Here is a 26,822-nt window from a genome sequence, read left to right on the forward strand (position 1 = left end):
GAGAGAACGAGAGAGAGAGAGGAGAAAGATGGGTGCGCAAGGTGTGAGCAACGCGAACAGACCTAACATCTGTGGCCGAAATAGCATCGTTTTACAGCGCTACCTTCGCGACAAGCTTGCAACTCGCATGCGAGTGCAAGGCGCATGCGCATGCGGTTGGTTAATGACGCTGTGTCCCGTTGGTGAGAGCGGCGATCACTCCGCGGTCCTGGTTTAATTCCGTTCATAGTGTTTTGTCGATTTATTCCAAATGGATCCCGTAAAAATGTCCATGCAGCCGCACAGTAGGAAACGCGTCTGCTATTATTATGACAGTAAGTTATCACAGAAAAATATCCACGGAAACATCACACACACACGAGAAGCTTGTCAAAATGTGTTTGCACCATTCGCGCTTACCGCGTTTATTTCGAGCGATCTAGCTCGGCATCCGATCGCTCATCGGTCTACCTGTTTTACGTCGTTGATTAAAAACATCAAAGCACGTCTATTGACAGGCGATACATCGAAATTCGTGTGCTTTTCCTACGAGATAATACGATTTTCGTGACGTTAAGACGAGAGATTCGCAGCCGTTTTTTCGCGCGACCGTAGCCAAGCGAAGCAAAAAGCGTCGGCCATGGCTATATATATGCGTAGCCACTATAAATCCGTGTACTCGAGAATCTGCTTTTTATCGAATCAACGTTACTTAATAGAGTTAATAATTTATCATCTATTTTTGTTTCTACAAAATTGTAATTGATTATTGCACCATTTTGTAGCGATAGACCTTGTATGTTAACTGAATTCTGTAGCATGTCACTTTGACATTTGACGAATCGTGGATTTTCAAGTATATATATTCATAAAGTGGCGATAATTACGTACATTATATTTAATACTGCAATTTCTCTTTGTTATAAAACAATGTTTTTGTCAATAGAAACGAAAAAAAGCCCGAAATTGAGATGGCCATAGGTTAAGTTATTAAGAATGTTGTGGGATTTTTATGAGATTATTGACTAATGTGAAGTTCAAAAAGTTACTTCCCGAACATAATTTACACTCACTGAAAATATTTTTCGCGAAAATCCGCATTTCGACAAAAGTTGTGAATGTTAATACAGTTTTTGTAGAGTAACTGCGACAGATTCTCAGATATACTCCAGCGCACCGTAGTTGGTCAATTGTGCACCCCGTTCAGTGATAGTTATATTTTTACATTTTTTCATACTTTTTGAAGCGTATTGGTTCATTTATGTTATTTTTTTTCAAATAGGTGATATCGGAAATTATTATTATGGCCAAGGGCATCCTATGAAGCCACATCGTATAAGGATGACACACAATCTACTTTTGAATTATGGTCTTTATAGAAAGATGGAAATATATGTAAGAATTTTTTCATCATATTTTATTTATATAAGAAACAGCCTTCATTATAAGCTCAATCAATTATATTTTATATATTATATATAATTGTATTTTATCATATTATCGATCATATAAAAAAATATAATATTATACTTCATTATCTAGCGGCCTCACAAAGCTACAGCAGATGAAATGACAAAATTCCATAGTGACGAGTACATTAGATTTCTGAGATCCATACGACCAGATAATATGTCTGAATATAACAAACAAATGCAACGATGTAAGACATTATCATTTGGTAAATTATATTATTAAAATTAATAAGAACATTTATTAATATTATTTTGCTTTTTACAACAGTTAATGTAGGGGAAGATTGCCCTGTTTTTGATGGTTTGTATGAGTTTTGCCAATTATCAGCTGGTGGATCTGTAGCTGCCGCTGTCAAACTCAACAAACAAGCCTCAGAAATTTGCATCAATTGGGGTGGTGGCTTGCATCATGCAAAAAAGAGCGAAGCATCAGGTTTCTGCTACGTGAATGACATTGTACTCGGAATCTTGGAACTACTAAAATATCATCAAAGAGTTTTGTACATTGACATTGATGTTCATCATGGTGATGGTGTTGAAGAAGCTTTTTATACAACGGATAGAGTTATGACAGTCTCATTTCATAAATATGGTGAATACTTCCCTGGAACTGGAGATCTTCGCGATATAGGAGCAGGGAAGGTAAACTTATCAGAACATAATGTCTGTTTCCTTATAATTCTATTTATGTGTAATAATTAATTGTCATATATGATTTTCTCTTTTTATCAACAGGGAAAGTATTATGCAGTTAATATACCCTTGAGAGATGGTATGGATGATGAGAGCTATGAGTCTATATTTGTCCCCATTATTTCAAAAGTAATGGAAACTTTTCAACCTTCTGCTGTTGTTTTACAATGTGGTGCCGACTCATTGACGGGTAACATTTAAAAAAATTATAATAAAAATTTAATATATATTTTTTATATAATATAAATATTAATTGATATTAATTTTATACAGGTGATCGACTGGGATGTTTTAATTTGACTGTAAGAGGGCATGGTAAATGCGTGGAATTTGTAAAAAAATATAATTTGCCATTCTTAATGGTGGGAGGTGGTGGATATACAATTAGGAATGTGTCTAGATGTTGGACATATGAGACATCTGTAGCTCTAGGATCTGAAATTGCGAATGAACTTCCATATAATGATTACTTTGAATATTTTGGTCCTGACTTTAAGCTGCATATAAGTCCTTCAAATATGGCCAATCAAAACACTCCTGAATATCTCGAAAAAATAAAGTAAACAATCTTGCAATTCTATAATAGTTTTTCTATTCTGGCTTTTATATTGTGTAAGCAAATTAATTCCATAACTGTGTCTAATTATTATAGAACAAGGCTGTTTGAGAATTTAAGAATGCTACCTCATGCACCTGGTGTCCAAGTTCAAGCAATTCCTGAGGATGGTGCTGTCATTGAGGATTCAGAAGCTGAAGAAAAAGTAAATCCGGATGACAGATTACCTCAACGCGACTTGGACAAAAGAATGCAACATGAAAATGAATACAGTGACAGTGAAGATGAAGGTGAAGGTGCACGAAGAGATAATAGATCTTATAAGGTATGAGTTTCATTATACAATGTAATATCTATTATATGCAGTTAGGAAGAAAGTTGCAATTATAGAAAAGCGATATATAAATATTTTTATATTTCTTTTTTTTCTTTCTTTTTTTAAAGGGATCTAGAGATAGAAAACGACCGCGTTTGGAAAAAGGTCAGGAAGCCATTGACACTGATATAAAGAAGGAAGAAGATATAAAATCGGAGCCAAAAGGTAGTGATACTTGAACATTACTGTTTTCTATGTTTATAAATTAATGTTAGAGAAAGAAATTAATAATTATTAAAATTCTTTATTTAGAAAATGAAAAAGATGAAAAAACGAATTCTACAAATGAAGAAGCGAAGAAGGATGGTGGGGCGAATCCCTGATAGATGATTGCCCCGGAGCATCTAAAAAGATGGAAAAATTTTTATTTAAATTAAGTATATATAAGTTTAAGTAACTTAAATGATGGCAGCACATGATGTCATAGCTACTTTTACCTCGTTCTATATAATTCAAAATTCTTGTTTCTACTATTCAAACTCTCGAAAATGTTTAGAGACTTTTAGAGATATCAGATACTATCTTTTACCCTATTCGTGGCAATTTCATTGAACACGTATGAGCGTGTAGCGTTTAGAACGAGAACATAAACTAAAATTTTGAAACATATTTTTGAACATTCTTCAATGAAAAGAGATGGAAAGTACCGCACAAAAATAATTAAAAATATCCACGCTCGCACGGAATGGTTTCGATCGAGTCGTCAGGATTTTATAATTTGACTATAATTCTTTTTATACATATTTATTTACAGCATATCACTTAGTATAGTGGAAGTATAGTGTCATTAAATCAGTTAATTTTCATATAAAAGATTCTTTGTAGATCACTCATAGATGTTTATTTTATTTTTATAAACACATTAATTTCACAGATTTTTTTAAAATCAGATCATGAGATATTGACGATCGATACAAAACATTAAGTTATACCAAGATTTTATCGTCTAAAAGCTGCAATTAAATTATATATATATATATGTACACATACGATCGCGTAAGATACACTCTTCACGCGCTCGATATAAATTGTACGTTTTTTTACTCATTGCTTGCAATTAATTGATCTGTTTGATGAAGACCAATGTGCAATTTATGCATTATAGAAGGACAATTAGACTAAATCTAAACACAGATTGCTCTTTTGAAATAGATCAAATGAATTTGTTTGCTTCCTATTCCTGTGTACATAACATACAGAAATTAATCTTAAGGCAAATATCCCTTACATGCAATAATACTGGAATGATAATAATATTCTGTTTGAAAATGTAAAATGTATTATATCTTACATTACTCAAGAGATGTGAATATCTATATTATTTTGGTCACTCTTCTGGTTTATTTGATGGGTTGCAGTGAATATCTTTAACTCTTGTAACATATACTTTAGAAAACTAAAGAATAAGAAACATTTGCAATTTTACAGAATTAGATATTTACATCTGCTTTCATTGCATTGGATTTGTATAATTTCATAACTATTATAAGTTTCAATTTTTTATACTATCATATATAAATGTCAATTCTCAAACCGTTGAATAAACTAGAGGGGTATCTAAAAAAAAGAAAAAAAAATATTCCGTTGATATTTTTGAGTAATTGCATGAGAGTGAAAAACAATCTGATGGAAAGTAATGAGTAATAAACAGTTGAGGAAATATATATATATGTATGTATATATACATATATATATCTATTTCGAGCATAGCTGTAGAATTTTAAATATATATTGAGCAAGATATTATAATTTAAGAAATATAAAAATTATTTATGGCGTTTGGATCGACTTTTGCAACAAAAACTAGATACCGCCATGTCGCAAAAGTCGAACCTACATTCACGATCTTTATGCAATAAGAAATATTTTGTCACAAACTCTTTCCTCAGACTATACATTCCCACAATGAATTTCACTCTTTTTGTGCAGAGAAAAAAATTGTGCATTTTAACAATTTTATGTATATAAAATTTAATCTTTTATTGCGATTATTCTTTCACATATTTGATTAGATCATACCATCATTGATTTTACATATCCATAACAATTCATAATAATTGATCAATTATACACTTATCACGCACACAGAAATAAATTCAAAATGTACATGATGCAGTACATGTCTTGTATAAGTCTATTTGAGATATAGATCAAATAATATATGTGTATATATATTTATGTTCACACATAAAAAGTACACATATGAATGGGCGTTTTTAAATATTTATAATAAAAAATATCTATATATATGTAGTTTTCTGAAATCTACTTTCTTCTACAAATCCAGAAAGATTGTGAATCTGAGATTTGAAAATGTCTAAGCGTAAATTGCTTTTCAGGAAGAAAAAATTATATGAAGTAAAAAAAATTACTTCAAAATTTAATTTATGTAAAGATTATATACAATAGAATCTTGTTTATTTTTATTTCTCTGGGGAAGAAGCGAAAACAAAAAATTTTCGAGTTTGGCAGACAAATACATTAAACAAATTTCTTAGGTAAGTTAATATGTATGTTATTAATTAATATATATTTATGTAAAAAAAATAGAATCTATATAGCATTGTAAAATGAGCAAAAGAAAACAAAGCATTAAAAAAATTTTTTACGGATTATTAATAAATCATCTTTTCATTATCATTAATAAAACATCTTTTTGATTGTCATATGAATATTTTAATCAAATTTATATACATAAAAAATAACTGTAGATTTGTTCTCTGTACATACATAAACTTCCTACGCTAAAAACGTGATAGAAATATATTTAGGAGGTCAAAAAGAAAGAGACGAAAATAGAAAAGTGCAAGAAGTTCAGCCATAAGGAACAACCTTGCATCCTGCATTACGTACTACGCACTTCAATGTCGAAATCCAAGATGAATAGTTTTGAGGGGCCGGCAGCCGGCAGGCGCCTCGACGATTCCTCAGCTTCAATGTAACGTCCACAAATGTTATCGCAAAAGCGTGTAAAATGCGTACAAAATGTAATTGATTGAGGATAACAAAGATTTTAGCGCAAAGCGCATAACATCCCTTCGTCAGCGACTTATCATTCCAACCTTATTATTTACGATAACATTTCTCCAATTTATGCTACGATTAATCGTATGTAAACAATTTTTATACAAGATTACGATCGATCTACGATTATTCTTACGTTAATCCAAACATTTTTTTCAAGAAAATTAATGTATCACATGAGATGACTTTTCTGAATGACTTGATAACTGAAACGAGTAATAGAGATACTGAAACTGATTGTACTCTTTTGCAGAGGGATGTGAAACTCGAAGGAATTTTATACTGCAAATACAAGAAAGACTTTACAACTTAGTCAGATTTCAATCAGAGATTTGGAGAATGATTTCCCAAATGTCCCATGTGATGACCCTTGCTAACAGCATTATAGGAGTGAGCGTCCTGGCAATGCCCTTCTGCTTCAAACAATGTGGCATCGTACTGGCCATTTTGCTGTTACTTTTGTGTAGCACCTTATCACGACTAGCATGCCACTTCCTTATCAAATCAGCTGTAATATCGAGGAGACGCAACTTTGAGCTACTTGCTTTTCATGCATTTGGTCACATGGGAAAGTTTCTTGCAGAGCTCTTAATCATAGGTTTTATGTTGGGCACATGCATTGCCTACTTCGTCGTCATCGGTGATCTGGGACCACAGATAATCAGCAAGATGATAGACAGGACATCAGGGGAAATACGCACCAGTTTGTTAATCATTACTGGAGTCTTCATAGTTTTACCTCTCGGGCTGCTTCGAAATATCGATAGTCTATCTAGCATTTGTACTGCTACTATTGTTTTCTATCTCTGTCTCATATTAAAGGTATAATATAACAGTAATGTTGCAGTGTCCTTAAAAATATTGAATCTAAAATATATAAGTGCTAGAGAGAATTATATACATGCTATAATTATATACTTTCTTTTAATCAACAGATAATGAATGAATCTACTCTACATATCTTTGCGGAAGATTGGTTTGATAATGTTAATTATTGGAGACCAGCTGGTATTCTCCAGTGCCTCCCCATATTCTCCATGGCTCTCTTCTGTCAAACTCAACTATTTGAAATATACGAAACCATTCCAAATGCATCCTTAGAGAAAATGAATGATGTTGTAAGAGGAGCGTTAAATATTTGTACTCTTGTATATATGTGTGTTGGCTTGTTTGGTTACATTGCTTTCTGTACTCAATCATTCACAGGTAATTTAACAGAACTGCTACGCATGTATCTTACAATAAAAGATGATTATTACATTATCTTTGTCATATCATTTATTATTTATTTGTTTTCAACTTGTGCAGTTGCTCTTACTATTTTTATATATTGCAGGGAACATTTTACTGAGTTTCGAACCTAGCATAACATCCGAACTGATTAAACTGGGATTCGTATTTTCGGTTGCATTCAGTTTCCCTCTAGTCATTTTTCCATGTCGTGCGAGCTTGAATTCTCTTTTATTTCGCCGGGTATGTATGTTTTTCAAAAAAGAAAAATTTAAAAGCCCAAGCATATTATTACTCCAATTTTTAATTTATTTTTTATCGTTGTGTATCAGGTACATACCCACGAACCGTCTATCAATTATTTGTCAGAATCCAGATTTCGATGTCTTACTATCGCAATAGTCAGCATTTCCCTGATAATCGGTATTCTAGTGCCAAATATAGAATTTGTTCTTGGTATCGTGGGATCAACGATCGGAGTAATGATCTGTTTGATATTCCCGACAGTATTCTTTGTGTCTATAAACAGCAAAAATACTAATGAAAGATTAGTAGCACAGGTAAAGTTTTACCAGTAACTTTTTTTGTAATTTTTTTCTATGTTACACATATATCATTATCTATAGGGTATTTTAATTATCGGCGTTTGGATTATGGTGCTCGGTACATACGCTAATTTATATGCAATGGAAGAATCTACAAATGCAAAATTAACGATAACGAGTAAACCACTCGGTCAAATCAATTTACCATTGAACATTAAAGACAGTTTACATATTCCTGATGTTCCTAATAGTTTGGAAATCATTCCTAGAGCAAAAGGTAATATTGTACGAATTAATCTTTTATTTTCATTGTGATCTTACTCTTTTATTTCACATTCTATTATAGATAAAATTAATAAGCTGTCTGAGATTAGTGTTCTCGATAAAACATTGGATTTGAAAGTAAAAGACGTTCGACAAGAACCGCCCATACCAGTTGAACGTGTAATTGTGACCGAAAAACAGAATATTGAAAAACCTGATAAAGCAGCAGTAGACACTCTTGTGCCAGAAATAAAAGAAATAGAAGATGAAACAGTTAAACCTTTAAATGAAAATTTAAACGTGCAATTGCAGGTTGCTGTGAATACCGATATCGCTAAAATTGATGAATCTGTTACATTGAAAGCAGAGGAGAAGATAAAAATAATTGAAGAGAAGGAACGATCTGTGGATTTGCAGAAGAACGATAATCTTATTAATTTAGATGCAATAAAGAAGGAGGAATCAGAATTGGCGGCTGATGGAGATGTTGCTAATGCTAGAGCTGCAGAACGGCACGAGCAACTTAGAAAAACATTAGAAAAGCATAAATTGGAGCAACGTGAAATGATGCAAGAACAGAAGAAAATTCTAAAAGATATCAAGGAACAGAAGCAAGAGTTTGAGAGAGAAAAACAAAGAATGGCAAAAGATGAGTTACTTAAGAAAAATGAAAAGAACATACAGATTGATAACGAGGATTTATTGCCAAAGAGCAAGACAAACTTGAAAGAAAACGATAGAAAAATTGTCGAAAACAAGGAGATAGTGAGTATAGAAGAAAAAAATAATAAAGTAGTTTTGGAGGAGAAGCAATGGAATGTTGCGAATAAAATAAAGATCAATGAAAAACAGCAATCTCAAGATGAGAATAACAATATAGCAGCTGAAAGCAAGAAAAAATTGGATTCCTTTCAGGAAATTTCTCCCAACGAAGATATAGAAGCATTACAAAAAATATCAGGAAATATACCAGATAAATCTTTTATCAAAGAAGTGGCCATTGATCATGAAATATCCGAGAGATTGTTACACAAAGAAAAACAAGATGATACGAAAATTGAGAGAATAGAATTTAACGATTTAAAAAATATGAAGGGTTCCATCTTGAATATCTTATCAAAAGGAGCTATACAGAGATCTATTGCAGAAGAAGTACTTGTTAAAGAGAACGATAATCGTCAAATGAAAGAAGAGAAGAGAGAGGCTGTTAGAAATGGAGTTATGAACATGTCAGAGGAACTGCAAGGAAAATACGATGACAAATATTCTGTACCTGTAGCATTAAAAATGATGAATCAGTCAAAAATAGACAAGACGATTGTTTCATCATCAAACAAAAGCGAACCAGAAGTTGTTCCCATTGTACATAGAGATATTTTGGAGAATAATGAACGTGAAAAGAGAGACGTAGATAAAGAAGTAAATGTAAACGATACAAACTTCAGTAATCGTTTATCTGAAAAATCCGAATCTTTTATTAAAGATATCAATAACGTCGATCGCGGAACTTGCTCAAAATTACAGGAGAATTCCAAGAGTTATGAAGATAAAAAATTTGATAAGAGAATAACTAAATCGAGCACAACTGAAGTGCCTCTAATTAAAACGAACATTTATTTATCCGAACAGGGAATAACAAAGACAATTTCTATGAACGCTCCACATGATGCTCTTAATGTGGAGTATATAAATATGAAACAAAGAGATTTGAAAGCTTTGAATCCTAAGAGTAATATAGAAATATAAAAATAATAAAAAATATAATAAGAAATATAAAAATAATAAAACCAGTGATATTTAAAAATAATAGAATTCACACAGCATAATATTACAAAATGAAAAGGCTCTAATATATTAAATATAAAAAGATTAAATAGAAAGATAAGCTAATAAAAACTAAGCAGTAAGCGCAACTTAATTTTATAATTAAATTTTTCATTCCAATGAATATTTCAATTTTTTCTTATAGCTTTTTTTATAGCATAATATTAGATAAAACATTTATTTATAAATCGCAGATAGTTTGTTTCTTTTTTTTTATTTGTGATTTATTTTATGTCATATAAAATATTAAATTGTTATTAAGTTGATAAATCTTGCTAAAAATTCCTATTTTTGCTTCATATATGTATGTGTGCGTGTATATTAAGAATAAGAAATATTTATAGTAATGATTCATGCTGTGCTTGAATGTGATGTTTAAAACGACTGTTAAATATGCTATCTTTGATCATAATCTTCTCTAAAATTTAAAAAATGTAAAAAAATGATACAAATATTAGTTTATTAATAATTAATATATAGATAAGATTAAATAAAAATGTATTTTTACACTGGAATTTATATTGTTTCGAATATCGTTTTATTATATTATATATTATCCAATTTTTCCAAGATAATATATATATTCCTAAATTTTAATATAAATTCTCTTTTTATAAAAGAAATACAATAGTATTTAGATATTTGCATATATACATATCCTGTATTTTTAAGTATTTGTGATATCTATTGGTTCTGGTTTAGGTTCTGTCATTTCTACATCTCTGCATTTCGCGTGTTGCAATTCTCTCCTGATTTCGGGAGTGATTGAATGATGTGATTGTTTTCTCAGTAGTCTTAGTATAGCTTCCTTTTGCTCAGAACTGATGTCGCTCTTATATCGTTGCACAAAAGTTAAGAGAGCTTGATGCCATAATACTGGTAATTCTCTGGTGTCTCTTTCAAACCTTGACAGATTATATTTAATATAAACATCATTTCTAATAATACAGCTGCTTATAAAAGATTCATTGTTATCTTACCTAACAAAATGAAATACCACTCCATCTACTACTCTGTATGGAAGCGCGTATTTCTTATCCAAGAATATTCTGAGGAAAATGCTATTTGCACCTGTGTAGTCCATTTCCGCGATTTTCAGTATAGCTGCCGAGGAGTGCAAGATTGGTATTGAATTCTTCGCGATTACAGATCCAATGATGACACTTTCTCTGAGCGTACATGTGCCGGATTCTAAGAGTGGCAACAAGATTCCCTTCATAAAACCAGCCGGCTTAAATAATGCTTTCCTTAACGCCTGATATAAATGGAAATTTAGTCTTTTGTATTCTGCCAAATCGTCCCTAATGCGTGGTAACAGAACGAGGTTGTAGAATCTTTGGGCCATCTTATCCTTCAAATTTGAAGCAAATATCCTTGTTGCTTGATACATCGCAGCAGCAGACCATTTTGGTGGATCTGTGATATACAATATCTGTTCCCAATTCTTTAAACTAGGCACGATTTTAAAAGCTTTTGGTAGTTTGCCACTACGATATTTCACCAAAACATCTCTGACACCCTCGTACATCGCTTTTACCCGCGGATCCAAGTCTTGCAATTGAATAGTCCCAGCGTCAGAAAATTGCGTTTCGATTTCAGTCTTTTTCTCTGTCAATTTCTCCATTATTATATCGGCCAATGTTCTTGTAGGTACTGGGTCTTTGGACATGAACATCTGTAAGGCGCGTTCATCATCTTCGTTGATTTGAATGTCCTCATAATAGTGTACATTATCCACCGGTTCTTCGTCATCACTGGATCGATCTTCAACATCGTTCAACTCAGTGCTGAGTTTGACAGTCAGCTTTTCGCTTTTAGGTTTACTGAGACCAATCTCCTCTTCAATCTCTAGCTGCTGTTGTCTAGCTTGCGATAAGATCCTTCTCGTTAGAGTAGGAGCTACATACTAGAAAGAAATAATAATTATATTAATTGTAATCGAGGCAAAACAAAAAAATGTACTTTTTAACAGATTTAATTATCTTTAATTTTCAGGAAAATGAGATGATACGAAAGAGATAAATGTGGAAACTAACTTCTTCTTCATCATTCGCCCGATGCCTAATCTTTTGCCTGACTGTAGGCTTCACAGCTTTATCAATTTCTATTTGCTCCGTCAAACTTATTTTCGACTCTTTGGTTCCTTTAGAAACTTTGATTTTCTTAGCTTTGCCCATTTTTTTTTATTTTAGCACGTTATTAGGGAAGGAACTTTCTTTTTAAAAGAGTAGGAGCCAGTTTTGGTACCTGTCTTCGGAAAACACGTGTTTATATGTTGAATATGATGCATGAATAGATAGGCATGTGTAATAAAAATAGATGGCTATAAACAACCTTAATAAAGGCGATTTTTCATCAAAGGCATAGTGTCACGCAATTGGCTCAAATAGAGAATTTTCGAAGTCCCTAAAAATAGCCAATCGTACGACGTTGTATGATGTGCTTGTCGAAAACAATTCGGACCAATAGCAATCTTTGAAAATTTCATGCATATCGCACGAATTATTTCTATAGACATTCTCGTCAATATATTTTATAAGTTATGGTTTTAATTTGCGCGGGAAAGGGAGGCAAGCCAGAGAAGTCTTATTTAACCGTAATATTTGTTGAAAACAAGAATATCCACTGATTTCAGTTAAAATTGTATATTAAAATTCGTGAAATATGGCAAATAAAGTAGCGAGAGATTACACTAAAGATAGAGGTGAGTTTTACATTTTTAGAATTTCTTCATTTTATGAAAAAAACCGTGTACTTGTTATTAATCATTTTAATCGACGTTAAATAATAAATTCGATACAAAGTCATATATTCATACAATAACTTTTTCAGAACAATTCAAGACTTTCTTCTTGGAATTTGTGGCAATAGATGATAAGACAGATATTAAGACCTTCAAATATAGACAGCAGCTTACCAAGATAGCTCACAGAGAACAAATTAGCTTTGAGATCGATTTGGATGATGTACAATCGTTTGATGAAGAACTAGCCACATCTGTTGCTAATAATACACGAAGATATACTAATTTAGTTTTGGACGTATGTATTACTTGCATAAATATTATATTCAGAACTATTCATATTTGCTACATGAGAATTTATTTGATATATGGATATAAAACTACATAAATTATATTATTGCAAATAATATAGTATAAAATATATATATGAGTTTACATATTATTTGTAAAAAGTAATACAAAATTTTGTTTCTTATTTTTTAGTTGGTTCAAGAAATGTTACCTGATTTCAAAGAAAGAGTTGTCTTACCTAAAGATTCATTGGATATTTATCTGGAGCATCGATTATTAATACAAGCTCGCACTAGGCAACCGGGTGAAGCTCAAGATGCCAGAACTAAATATGCTCCTGAATTAATGCGTCGTTTGTAAGGAAACTTTATATTCAGACATTTATTAAAATTAAAAATAATCAAGACTGATGAAGACAAATATTTTTCCAGTGAAGTGTATTTTAAAGATTTCTCCGATTCAAAGGCATATTCAGTAAGAGATATTAAGGCAGACAAAATTGGGAAATTGGTGACAGTTAGAGGCATTGTTACTAAAACTACTGAAGTTAAGCCAATGATTGTTGTAGCAACATATACATGTGATGAATGTGGTTCGGAAGTGAGCCAACCGGTAAAAAAATTATATTTTATATTTTATGAATTATTCATTTTGATTATTCTTATATGCAGTAATTATTATATAATCTTAGAATTTGTATTTTTCATATATAATATATTAAAATTTCAAGAGTTATACATAAAATTAATTTTTGTTAGGTACATTCCTTAAGCTTCATGCCATTACGGACATGTCCGAGTGAGGGATGTCGCGTGAACAAATCTGGTGGCAGATTATACTTGCAGACAAAAGGTTCGAAGTTTATTAAATTTCAAGAGTTAAAATTGCAGGAACATGTAAGTTTATTTCAATATTTTGAGTTTATTTAAACATTATATATTTCTTGAGATACTATTGATTTTTTTTTATAGAGCGAACAAGTTCCAGTTGGCCATATACCACGATCTTTAACTATCTTCTGCCGAGGCGAAACGACGAGAAATTGCTTGCCTGGTGATCATATTATCGTTACTGGTGTGTTTCTGCCATTTTTGAAAACAGGTTTCAATGCTAGATCAGGACCTGCACTTTCTAGTGAGACTTATTTAGACGCCCATGTAAGGATAGACATCTCAATTTTACAATTATATGAAATTTTATTTGATTGATTAAATTAATCTTTTGTTTGATTTCAGAAAATAGTATGTCTGAATAACGTAGATACGGTAGATGATAGTAATGCCGAATTGACTGATCAGGAATTAAGTTTGCTGATGCAAGATGATTTTTACAACAAATTGGCTTGTTCCTTAGCTCCGGAAATTTACGGGCTCGAAGATGTGAAAAAGGCATTACTTTTACTTCTCGTTGGTGGAACGGACAAGAAGAAAGGCGACATTAAAATTCGAGGTATATATAATTGATTCAATGAAATTTTATATATGTATATTACATTTGATATAAAAATATTAACATTAATATATTAATATTAACATTAATATATTCACTTTTGTTTTAGTGCCTGAAATATTTTAGATACAATGTAACGGAATAATCTTATTCTCTTATTTTTAGGTAATATCAATATCTGTTTGATGGGAGATCCCGGTGTAGCAAAATCGCAATTATTATCCTACATCACGCGATTGGCTCCAAGATCACAGTATACTACAGGACGAGGCTCGTCCGGTGTAGGTTTGACCGCTGCAATCATGAAGGATCCTTTAACCGGTCAAATGGTATTGGAGGGCGGAGCTTTGGTATTGGCGGATCAAGGGGTTTGTTGCATCGACGAATTTGATAAGATGGCAGACGCAGATAGAACGGCGATTCATGAGGTGATGGAGCAACAGACTATATCTATTGCCAAAGCCGGCATAATGGCTCGTTTGAACGCTAGAGTATCCATATTGGCTGCTGCCAATCCGGCGTACGGCAGATACAATCCACAGAGATCAGTGGAACAAAATATCCAATTGCCTGCCGCGTTATTATCGCGATTTGATTTATTGTGGCTTATTCAGGATCGCGCAGACCGAGGTAACGATCTTAAGTAAGTATATTCACGTATTATTTTTATAAATTGATACTATTTCTTTCAATCACATTTAACTTAATTATTTCTAATTTTGTATTTTATATTTTATTTTAATATTTGTATATTATGCTAATAAATTTAAATAATCCTTCATAGATTAGCACAACACATCACATATGTGCATCAACATTGCTCGCAACCTCCGACTGAAACGGAAGCTATAGATATGAAATTAATAAGAAAATACATAAATTTGTGTAAGACAAAAGAACCTGTTATATCAGAAGAATTAACGGAATATATTGTAGGTGCGTATGTGTATGAATTGTTATTATCTTACTTTCTAATTTTTCATAAATTACTATACATATAAAATGTAATTAATGTTATTTTTTATATTTTACATTAAATCACAAATTTATTCAACAAGTATATAATTATTAAAAATCTTACTGTTGCAGATTCTTATGTGGAAATGCGAAAGGAAGCGCGTAACAGCCACGACAAAACGTTTACTTCCGCTCGTAATCTGTTAGCTATCCTTCGATTGTCGACGGCATTAGCACGATTGCGATTATCGAACGTGGTCGACAAGGACGATATTGCAGAAGCGAACAGATTGGTAGAGATGTCCAAGCATTCAATCAACTATTCCGAACAACGCACAAATAACACGCAACAGAACCCGATCAATAGAATTTTCCATTTGATACGAGAACTTGCCGGCGATAAGAAGACAGTCAAAGTATCGGACATTTTAGAGCGATGTACGAGCAAGGGATTTAAACCCGATCCCGTGTACAAATGCATCGAAGAGTACGAGGCATTGAACGTGTGGCAGGTCAATCAGACCAGAAGATTGATCACTTTTATATAACTTTGTGCTTAAAGACACAATATCCTTCGCAGAATCTGATGTACCTCTTTTTCCTATATCCTGAAAGGTATTTCGACAATAAATAACTAATATTTATTTGTTTAAGAGAATTCCTACATACTTATATTAAAATTACATGTATCCTGAAAGATATCCCGACAATAAATGATTAATATACGCGTGTATTTTTTATATTCATACTCATATTACAATTATATTAATCGTATAATTGTATTAATTATATGCATAATAAAAATATTTTGATATAATACATATGTATTAAAAAAATACATATATTCTAAATCTTTTTTAGGTATATATATCGATAATCGATAAAGATGTAATCATCGCAAAGGATACTTCGAAGAACGATGGAGGTACGTAGAGTCGCCGCCAGGGGCGCCACGTTCGCGCGCGTACGGTCGAATTATATTCCAGCGACTCGGGGCCGGCGCTTCAGTCGCATCGAGTCGCTCGGGGGAGGTGTGTCGACGCGCGTCCATCCCGCTCCATTTCGCTCTCGCGGCGCGTTCGCGGTGCGATCAAACGTGCACGAGTGTGCGTCGCGCGCGTGTGCGTATCTATACATATACACGACACGCGCACACACGTCCGTAGGAGCACATATGTGCGTTACACAGTGCGACAGCAGCAAAGTGGTCGAGCGTGCGTGTGTCGGGAGCACCGCTGGATATACGTGATCGGCCGTCTCTGACCTCTCCTCCCTATCTCTCTCTTATTCTTTTTCCTCCTCCTCCCCCCTCGCCTCCCCCGTTTCGCGAGCGCACCAAATGTTCGCGCCGCATGCCCCGAGTGCACGCAGCACTGCCGCCGCTCGTTTTCGTCGCCGTCGTCGTGCCGTCTGACGGCGCGTCCGCCGTTCGGCAAACAATCATCGCGTTCCGATACGGTGGATGACTCCGCCGGGAACGAATCCGTAAAGGAAGAAGAAGAAGAAGAGAAGAAGAGGAGGAGGAGGAGAAGCGCGAGAGGAAGGGAGTGAAGTTGGCGCTTATCGCGCGCGCGACAGGAACGAGATTCAAGAGCGCCTCGCGAAATATTCTCCGATCGTGCGCGAATCTCCCTCGCGGTTTCTTCGCTCTCTTTGTATAGAGATATAGATACGTATATATCTCTCTCGTTCGTCGCCTACATCCGGAGCCATTTTGCCGAAATGAAAATAATAGCGCGAGCCGTCGCGTTCCCCGCGCCCTCGACTCTGTTCGCGTGGGTCCTCCTCGTGTGGTGCCACTGTGCGTGCTCGGTGGTGCACGCGAAGTCGCTGCACCACCTGAAGACGTCCACCGTCGACAACGGCACCGAGATCGTCGCCAACTGCGACCTGATCAGACCGTTCTTCGATACCAAGAACATCACGCTCGTGCCAGCCGCTGAGGATTTTTCGAACAGTAAGTCAATATTTTTATTTATTTTTTTTTCGCACGACTCGAATTTATATACCGCTCCGGTCCAGTCACTCTCCGTATCTGTGTTATTGTATTAACTTTGTATTCTGCCACATTGTCCGCGCGAGAAATTTATTTACGTCCCTCCGGGGACTACCGTTGGAAAGTGACATCAAAGTCAGGTGAAACTGACATTTCTCTCACGTGGATATACTTTAAGAGAAAAAGAGAGAGAGAAACCGAAAAAACAAGAGGAATAAATATAAAAGCGATGACAAAAAGTCCAATAGATATAACTAAATTTGATTAAGTGAGATACGTAATTGATAAAAACTTTATTGATTTAATAATTCAGATTATTAGCGCAATCGCGTTTAGCCGTAAATGTCGATAAACTTTTGATATTCGCTGTGAAACGAGGCTACACGTTTCGTTCGCAAAATAGTTTTTTTTTTTTTTTTTTTGTAAAATTTAACATATAAAGTTTATTTTAATAATTTGTCGCGCGTGTTTGAATTTTCTTTAAAATCATTTTATTGTAAATCAATAATGAATGTGTTACCCAGTTTTCGAATATTTACAATTACTCGTGATAGTCAAATATGATGTAATAAAATTTTTATTAGCTCAATAATAATAATTACACTTCATTATATATCTCTCTATTATTATTATTATATTGATTTATTATTATTATTATCATTATTATGTTATTCTTATTATGCTGATATATTAATAATTCTTTCGATATTGACACACTTATTAAATTTATTAATAATATACCATGCAATTTCAAATGATTATTAAAATTGCTAATATCATAATTAATATTTGATATCCAATGTCATCAATATTGATATTGATGTCATTCAGTGGGCAATTTCATATTAAATGTTATGATTTTTTTAAGCGCTAGAGTGTTTCTGGAAATTTTTCTTCTCGAAAATGAATTATAAGTCTTGATATAATTACATTCAAACACTTTGAAATTTTGGGTAAAAATTTTTTCAACATCGCGTATATTTATTTCACACAATTGACTCACTTTCTGTCTTTCTCTCTCTCTCTCTCTCTCTCTCTCTCTCTCTCTCTCTCTCTCTCTTTCTCCGAAAAGGAGATTCAACAAAGGAGGAATTTAATGTCTATCGATTCTCCAACGTCAAAGAATCAGTCATTTGTATAATTATTGCTTATCGCAACATGACTGTTTTTTACCGATTTTCTTTCGTTCTCTTTATTCACTCAAGTTTTTTTCTTCCATGTTGATTTTGAGAGATTTATGATATTTTTTAAAACTTTGAAACTAATAATTCTATTGGCTATAATAATATATGATTCTAATATGATACACATTGCATAACACGTGTGTCCACGTTTTTTCCATCAATCTTACAAGTTATTTGTTTATGAAACAACGTGTGAAACTTATTTTTACCGATTCAAAAATAAAAAAAGACATCATAAATCTAGTTCTCGATAAGTGAGGCTAACGTTCTTTTATTTTTTTTAGAAAAAAAATATTGACATTTCACGCGAGTATCACACATTTATATAAATGATCGACACATAGATAGCTACATACCTTTATTTTTTTTATATTATTTTATTTGACATTTGATCCGTATTTATCCTATTTTTGTCTGAATATTGTTAGCTTTATTTTTCAATTTTTTATTTCTCTCTCAAAGTTTGATATTCTAATATTCCAAAAATTTGATATTTTTCTTTTAATATTCACAATATACTTCAACCATACAAACACATGTTCATTTATTAATATTTATTTTTCTATATTTATTTGTTTACATAGTAATTCTTTTTTTTTTTACATTTTATTTTTATATTTAAATCTATGTCCATATTTTTATTCGTACTATATATATATATATATATATATATATATATATATATATATATATATAGCTCGCTCTTTAAATTCGATGTAGCTTCGTTCGCTAAACCGGTTCCCCCAGAGGCGAAGAGGAATGCACGTCACCGCGAGATTTCGATCGATTGCGACGCGGAATATTTTCTGATCTCGGTTAAAATTATCGCGCAGAAACATTATTATTACCGTTTCCGAACATTGCTATTAATTTAACACTAAATGCACGTGTATTCGAACGATGACTTTTATTATTTTCGCATTTAATATGCAAGATTAGAGTGCAATAAATTAGAATCGGATTTGAATTTTCTCAATTTCCTCTGTGCTTAAATATTTTTCTTGGGAATCTGCCATTTTCTAAGGAATTTTGGTAACGCGTGCTTGAGAAAGAGAGAGAGAGAGAGAGAGAAAATTTTATCGGAAAGTATTATGACTCGATCTATTTGTAGCGATATTGGAATAAAAAGACAATTTTTCGTATAATGAAAACGCTGACGCTGACATTTTTAGTCTTTACATTTAATTGCCAGAGCTCAGAAATATAAAAAATGTGTACATTTTTAAAAAGAATTTATACAGCCGGAACTTGTCAATCATCTTCGGATCTCAAATTTACAAAAATGTCACTCACGCCTCGATGTTCTCTTCGGCAAATGGAAAATGGAAAATCGTGGATTATGCATCGGGTTTTGCCCGATGCAGCGAAAATTCTGGCGACACGAAATGTACAACAAAACATAAAGCATAAAATCACGCGTGGAAATTCGATTAATTCGACGAAACGAAATTCCGCTTGTGTGATAAAACAATATTTGATATAATAAAATTTCCGTTTGATCGAGTTACAGAGATTACACGATCGCATTTCGATTACATTAGTCTTTTTCGAACGATCTCACAAATAGGTCGGATTATGGAGCTTTTACGCCGCGGTCGGGTTTATGCGGGTTGACGTTCAACTCAAGTCCCCCCCTTCGTGCTCCGTGCTCCAATTTGATTTAGCTTCAGTCGAAGGGGAGGCGTTTTAATGTGGGTAACGTTGCGCAATAATAATGCGAAGTATCTTTTCCCTTTTTTTTTCCAGCGACGTGCTACGGCAAGTGCTGCAGCAAGGAGATGGAGGAGCGTTTGAAGCGACAAGCCCGGCTAGACTTCCACAATCTGATTCATCATCACAGCAGAAGTTTGCAGGGTCTCCTCGTCACCACCGCCGACGCACTCAGAGGTAAGGCACTTTATCTCTTTGCCTTCTAGCACGTTCGCGTGGCCGAGCAAAGTGCTTTCGTAAGGAAAGCAGAATGAACGTGTACGTGTAAATTTGTAATAGAATGCAACGGTCGATTAGTAATCATCGTCGATTAATCTGTATTATTGAGAAGTTCGAATAATTAAGCGATCGCTCGATAGCTAACTTACTCGTGTGTGCAATCGATTCTACTTTCCTTCGAGTACACCGTTAGCTCTGCAATAATACAATATTTTATAAATTATTTATTTAATTGGAACCGACTAGTATTGACAAATCGGTGAAATCGGTTTTTAACCGTTGTATTTCAATGCGTGTTATTTATTACACAGAGTATTGAAGTCACTTTTATCAAGTGACACTTGCTCATTGATATAAAATTTAATATTGCGTTATTGATATAAAATAATTTTAATCGATGATGCAAGCGTGTTAGTAGACCTCGCTTTTAATTTTTGAGGAAATAAATATATTTTTGAATTCTATATATAACGAACAAAGTTACGGGAAATTTAAATTATTTAAGAGAGAAATGTGTGTCAATATTAAATTATTTTTAAAAGGAAAGAAAAGTTGTAAAACTATAAAGAATCTGGAGCGAACGAGCAGACGAATATGAATAAAAAAAAATGTCGAAGTGTGAACAAGACGTGAGGAAGCATTTAATTATTAATTTTCCTTATATTTTTTATAAGACGTACATACAAAATTATTTAAATGACATTTTTTCACTGATGTTCACTTTCGATGATGATTCACTTTTGATGTTCGCCGATACTCGACTTAAGAGACTCACCATTATAATACTTGCGAAGTATATCTCTCTGGGATATATGAAACTTTGTATCTCAGGTAACGGAAAGAGCAATCAGTAAAATGATCTGCGGTTTATTCTTCGTTTCCGGCCAATTTGACCATTAGAATTTCTAAAGAGCTTTTATTCGTCCTTTGATTTATAGAATTTCCATCGGTCGTTATTCGACAAAAGGCGTAGAAGGAGGCTTGCTTTCCTCTCTTAAAAAAAAAAAAGAAAAGAAAGAGCCAAATCGCCATCGCGTTTTTTCGATTTATCGGACAGTTTAACTCGCACATCTCGAGAAAGATGATCGAAAATTATCGCGAGACGACAATTTTCCAGGGGAGTCTTCGCAGGGCTCCCTCGTGTTTGCCTTTTGTCCACGAGGGATCGAAGCCGCTCTTGGCGTGCCTTATACGGGGACAAGAGAGCGCGAATCCGCCATCCCTCCTCTCCGACCCTCATCCTCTTCCTTTCTTCTCCCCTGCCCCTATTCTCTTTCGCTCTCTCGATTCATCTCTTTAACTCCTGGGCATCGGCCTCGCGTTCAGATGCCGCAAACATGTCACTCCTTATTTCGAGCGCTTATCTTTCGACAGCGCGCGAGATGGATATTCTCGCATACGAGAAATTAACACCGCGATGCCGACTCGCGTGACTCACATCTTTGCTTTGCATATTACACTTCGTTGCTATCGCAAATTATCGCAAATTGGTCCACATTGTTTCTATCAAAATAATGCAAAACATATGATCTTTTTTATATTATTTTAATCGCTCAAGATTAAAAAAAAATCCTTTCTCTTCTTTTATAATTTTCCGAAAATATTCCTTGGGCCAATTTTCAATATCGATTCACACGGCTGTAGCTCACTTCGATTACGTGGTCAGTCCGGTATTTATACCGGTGTGCACGTTTAACCGATACGCATCGCGCACACACACACATGCACGCATGACAGAAACGGAAAACGAGATAGAGGAAGATAGCGGCAAAACGCGAGGTGCGTTCGCAAAGTGCGTGTCGTTGCCTCGGTAACACGGCGTCTAGAATTCAAGCACAGACTCCGGTTCTCTGCTATTTTCGATGCCGCGAAAAACCTACTTCCTCTCTCGCTCTCTTCCTCCTTGCGTCGCAAAGTATTTGCATCTTTGCGGGAACCAACGCATCGCGTATGGCGCCGGCATTTTTTCCCAGTCTTTCACCCTAACTGAGCTCTCGTCGAATCTCGGAATCTTCAAATTCGATTCAACCCGTGCGTGTTTATTGGCTCTATTTTGGAGAAAAATTTTCACACGAGATAAAATAAAAAACTGTTCGATTAATATATACGCGATTATAATTGTGTGATTTATGGACTAATTTATTGATAAATATTGAATTTTTTGCCTTTTGTAATTGACGATATCTCATGACAATTTAATTTAATAGATTACTTTAAAAATCTCTACTATTAGTCAAAGAAATTATTAAAAAATGTTTTTTTGTACATGTTTAAAATTCAAATTATAAGATATTCGATGAGATATTGATCAGAGATATTTTAAAAGAATTTCATGAATTTTCTTTTTAATTATTTTATTAATTTCTATCTCGAAATTTTTAATATTAAATTTCTCAAGTTTCTCAATTATCTTCTTATACACTTTAAAAATGTCGTGTTATATAATGTCATTCATATAGATATATCGAGAAAAAAAATCGTAATAAAATTGTTCGATAAAAATCTTAATAAAATTGTTCGATAATGGAGACTCCGAATCTGAAGAGATTAATATAGATAAAATGTCTCGTTTTATACATACTGGTTAAAATCGATGTAATAGAAACGAAAAGCAGATACGTATCTACGATCATTGTCGGATTTATTTTCGTGTACTCGGCGTTGGAATCTTCAACGGTAATTGAAGGAAAACAAATCCGAATAGTTACGCTTGTGATACCGCTTTTGAAGTCTCAATTAACGCCGACGTAATCCGCCTCGACAAATGACGTTTCACACAAGGAAAAATATAAAGGTTCTCGTATCGAGAGAAAGAGAGAGACGGCTGCGATGACGGCTGCGAGATATCGCGATGCGTATTTTTATATGGCCATTAATTTTAATTAACGGAGACACATATCCTGCGAAAAATAAATTAAATCGCTTTGCTCCATTGCGATGACGCGACTTTCGTTCGCGAGATATAATTCCGAGGCGCAATGTCGCAAATCAGATATCGAAACCGGTATATTTACGGCAGGTCCAATTTTAGTATCGTACACGATGTCTTTTTGCGAAGAAAAAACCGATATTTCGACAGAAACATTCCGAATGATTCCGAAACTGGTTGTATCGAATATTTTTGCACATGGAGTTTCGAAATCTTTTTTATACCATATTTTAATATATCTAAAATATATAATTGTGTATATATTAATTTAATTATAACATATTTAATTATAATTATATTTTTATATAATATTATATATAATTATGTATATCTTTTATAATATAATTAATTATTTATGATGTAATTATGTTATAATTAATAATTATATTATTATTTTATTTAATTATATTCTATTACAATTATAATAATAATAATAATAATAATAATATAATATAATTATTGTTAATAATATCATTTATATGTATATATTTTTTTCTTTAATTTTTTTAATTATATATACATTTCTTTAATTTTGATTTATTAAATATAATCAGATATATAATATATACACTGCATTATATATTACAATATCGTTTTTTTATGTACTTGAATATTTGCGTTAAATTGTCAGAGCTTTTAAACCATTTATAATTTTTATACTTCCAATATATAAGTCAACATCATTAATATTAATACCTTTTGCCCTTGCTATTGACTCTTCGTCACTTCCCTTAATAGGATCATTAGGACCGTAGGGTGCACACTCTTTTAGAAGACGGAGAAGTGTGCATAGATTCTTGCCTGAGCCACTTGAAATTGAAGCGAGAATCGAGAAGCACTTTTTCTAATCTGTTTTCTTCGTTTTATGCTTTCGCGATTAAGTGCAACCGCTCTCGTTCTCTTGAGCACGCTCTTTTTGTTACACTCACGAAATCTCAAGTGCACGCATTTGCATGAGGAATCATTTGATCGAGTTAGATTAGGAAAAGAAATTGGTATAAAAAAAAGAGAAAACGCAAAAATAAACCGCTGATGAATTACGTACAAAGTTGAATGGAGAGTCTCCGGATAACTCAATCTCTATTCAATTTCTTTCAAGTCACTGAGTATTTTTTTAATATTTTAATTTTTTCATATTTTTAGTATAATATTTGTGTGGAAATTTCTCTATAATATTTTTAAAAACAAATATAAGACTTATTTTTCAACAAAGGCAAATCTTTATATATATTTATCAAAGAAAATATTTGTTGATTTATTTTATTTTGTCAAGAAATAATATTTTCTAATATTTATTATTTATTTATTAACAAAATAATATCTATTCGAAAAGAATTTTAGCAATTTTCTTTGATAACATGTTTAGTCGCTCGAAAATAAAATTATCATACCGTAAAAAATGTATCACAACAATAAATACGAGGGATTGGTCACTGAATTTCTGTACAAGGGCTAGGTAATTCAGCGGTAATCCAAAGGAAATTTTAGATAATCTAATATTAGGTAATCTTAAATAATCTGAGGTAAAGGTAATCCGTATCAAGGGTAATTTTTGTACACTATAACCACTAGTGATCAACCCCTCAAATAAATATCATTTTACTATTTTGAACTCGTGAAAGATACATTTTTACTCTCCCTTTACGAAGAATTAGACGTATATTTAGAAAAAATTCCTTTTATCTCTCTTGAATATACACGTTATTACGGAACAAGTCGATTCTGGGAAACGTTGTAAAAGTCTTCTCCAGGTTACACGGATCGCGCGACATCGAAATAGAGAATGCAGATCTCTTCTCGAGAGTCGCATCAATTATTAAAGAGAGCGTGTCTTTACAGACACGGTGATTGTCCTGCTACGAAAGTCGGAGAACCAGACGCTGAGCACGTTCAACAAGGTGTACAGCTCGCTGACGATGGTGAGCAGGCCCTTGATCCTGTCGCTCTATCAGACGCTGGTGGACTACGTGTCGCCCTCCAACACCCCGGACGATCTCCAGCAACCGTTGACGCGGGAGACGTTGCAGGAACATTTCCGCGACTTCTTCAAGAGTCTCTTCCCCATCGCCTATCGTATCATCCTCAGTCAGCAGGATCGCCAGGATTTCACCAAAGCGTTCAAGACCTGCCTGTACAACACGATGGACGACATACAGCCATTTGGCGACTTGCCGCAAGATACTTATAAGAAGATCAGCAAGAGCCTAGAAGCTACCAGAGTGCTGATGCAGGCTCTAAGTCTCGGCAAGACTTTTCTTGACAAGACCGACAGCGTATTATTCCCCGCCGACAGTAGCAACAATCCTCAACAAGAGGCCTGTTATAACGCCCTGCTCAGGATGACCTATTGTCCAAAATGCAAAGGAATCGGAAAGGATGTGCGGTCCTGCAACGGTTTCTGCATGAATGTAATAAGGTGAGTCATGGTTGATTTATGAGAAAAGTTTCAAACATTTCCGAATATCCCTTTTTTTCATGGATATCGAAGTGGGTGTGACAAATCCTTGTCTCTACAATGGAGAACGCGGTAAATCAATCGAATAACGCTTTTGTACCTTTCTCCTCTTATAATTAATTTTCCTATTGAATTGTTGAATTGATAATTATTATAATTATTTGAATTGTGATAATTATTATATAATTATGTTATAATAATTAATATCTCGCGGATCGAGAAGTTATATACAATATTTTTCCAATTGAGATTATTTGATAATTATTTGTTATAGAGAAATTGTCATAATTACTATATAAAGAGAGAAAGAGAAAAAGCGATTTCTGATAGATTTGTGAAATAATCACGCATGATTATCATATGATAATAGCATAAAATAATAGAAAAAAATATGTAAATGTTGCAGAGGCTGCCTGACACAGCCAGCGTACGAGTTGGATCTCGCATGGTCCGGTTACGTGGAAACGGTCGGGAGGCTCGTCGCAGTGGTGGACAACGATAACAATCCTCTGGAACTGAACATCAAGAATGCCGTCAGAGATTTGGACACCCGCATTTCGGGGGCCATTATGTACGCGATGGAGAGAGGCCCGTCGCTCGAGGAGAAGGTAAGTGCGAGAGTATTTCGTATTCATATTCAACAGGCTAGCTCGATCCGCTCGGCCGTTGGCGTCTGGGAATTTTGATGACAGGTGCAAAACTAAGGTTCTCTGTTTTATTTCAATTTTTATATTTATAACTTGTGCGCAAATTGGACTTATTGATGTTTGTGAAGATAATGACTACTTTTCAATATAGTCTTCGAAAAGACTGATGCACTTGTCTCACCTTGGTACGAATTTTTGAAGATTCCCTCTCGATAAAAATTAAAAACTGAGTAATAAAACTGAGAACTTTAATTTTTCTACCCTAGTATATTCACAATG

General features: G+C 33.6%; 5 protein-coding genes across 5 annotated transcripts in view; 4 read left to right on the forward strand and 1 right to left on the reverse strand.

The window, feature by feature from the left end:
- The first annotated feature begins 139 nt into the window (after positions 1-139).
- Positions 140-5,283, forward strand: LOC105253689 (histone deacetylase Rpd3). The gene is made up of 9 exons (XM_011261871.3): positions 140-314; positions 1,262-1,374; positions 1,522-1,639; positions 1,720-2,093; positions 2,187-2,334; positions 2,418-2,703; positions 2,797-3,025; positions 3,145-3,241; positions 3,329-5,283. Exons 1-9 carry the CDS (start codon positions 251-253, stop codon positions 3,397-3,399), a joined length of 1,500 nt encoding a protein of 499 aa, XP_011260173.1. The 5' UTR covers positions 140-250; the 3' UTR covers positions 3,400-5,283.
- A 500-nt stretch (positions 5,284-5,783) lies between these two features.
- LOC105253690 (putative sodium-coupled neutral amino acid transporter 10) lies at positions 5,784-9,893 on the forward strand. Its single transcript, XM_011261872.3, has 7 exons — positions 5,784-6,184; positions 6,354-6,922; positions 7,036-7,306; positions 7,437-7,573; positions 7,663-7,890; positions 7,957-8,152; positions 8,222-9,893. Exons 2-7 carry the CDS (start codon positions 6,440-6,442, stop codon positions 9,883-9,885), a joined length of 2,979 nt encoding a protein of 992 aa, XP_011260174.1. The 5' UTR covers positions 5,784-6,184; positions 6,354-6,439; the 3' UTR covers positions 9,886-9,893.
- A 697-nt stretch (positions 9,894-10,590) lies between these two features.
- LOC105253691 (bystin) lies at positions 10,591-12,242 on the reverse strand. Its single transcript, XM_011261873.1, has 3 exons — positions 12,000-12,242; positions 10,944-11,869; positions 10,591-10,868 (listed from the first exon to the last, which is right to left on the reverse strand). Exons 1-3 carry the CDS (start codon positions 12,138-12,140, stop codon positions 10,631-10,633), a joined length of 1,305 nt encoding a protein of 434 aa, XP_011260175.1. The 5' UTR covers positions 12,141-12,242; the 3' UTR covers positions 10,591-10,630.
- Positions 12,243-12,524: 282 nt separating this feature from the next.
- Positions 12,525-16,136, forward strand: LOC105253692 (DNA replication licensing factor Mcm7). The gene is made up of 10 exons (XM_011261875.3): positions 12,525-12,667; positions 12,796-13,004; positions 13,190-13,353; positions 13,429-13,609; positions 13,756-13,893; positions 13,969-14,154; positions 14,233-14,446; positions 14,612-15,089; positions 15,231-15,382; positions 15,536-16,136. The coding sequence occupies exons 1-10, from the start codon at positions 12,628-12,630 to the stop codon at positions 15,949-15,951; spliced, it is 2,178 nt and encodes a 725-aa protein (XP_011260177.1). The 5' UTR covers positions 12,525-12,627; the 3' UTR covers positions 15,952-16,136.
- Positions 16,137-16,420: 284 nt separating this feature from the next.
- LOC105253693 (division abnormally delayed protein) overlaps positions 16,421-26,822 on the forward strand; it is a 55,415-nt gene continuing 45,013 nt past the window's right edge. The window contains exons 1-4 of the mRNA XM_011261876.3: positions 16,421-17,360; positions 20,330-20,470; positions 25,281-25,857; positions 26,303-26,504. Coding sequence (XP_011260178.1) covers positions 17,126-17,360; positions 20,330-20,470; positions 25,281-25,857; positions 26,303-26,504 — 1,155 coding nt within the window. The 5' untranslated portion in view covers positions 16,421-17,125. The remainder of the gene's footprint in view (positions 17,361-20,329; positions 20,471-25,280; positions 25,858-26,302; positions 26,505-26,822) is intronic.

The sequence above is a fragment of the Camponotus floridanus genome, unplaced genomic scaffold (genome assembly GCF_003227725.1).
Source record: "Camponotus floridanus strain SB8 unplaced genomic scaffold, Cflo_v7.5 scaffold136, whole genome shotgun sequence".
Taxonomy (NCBI): Eukaryota; Metazoa; Arthropoda; class Insecta; order Hymenoptera; family Formicidae; genus Camponotus; species Camponotus floridanus.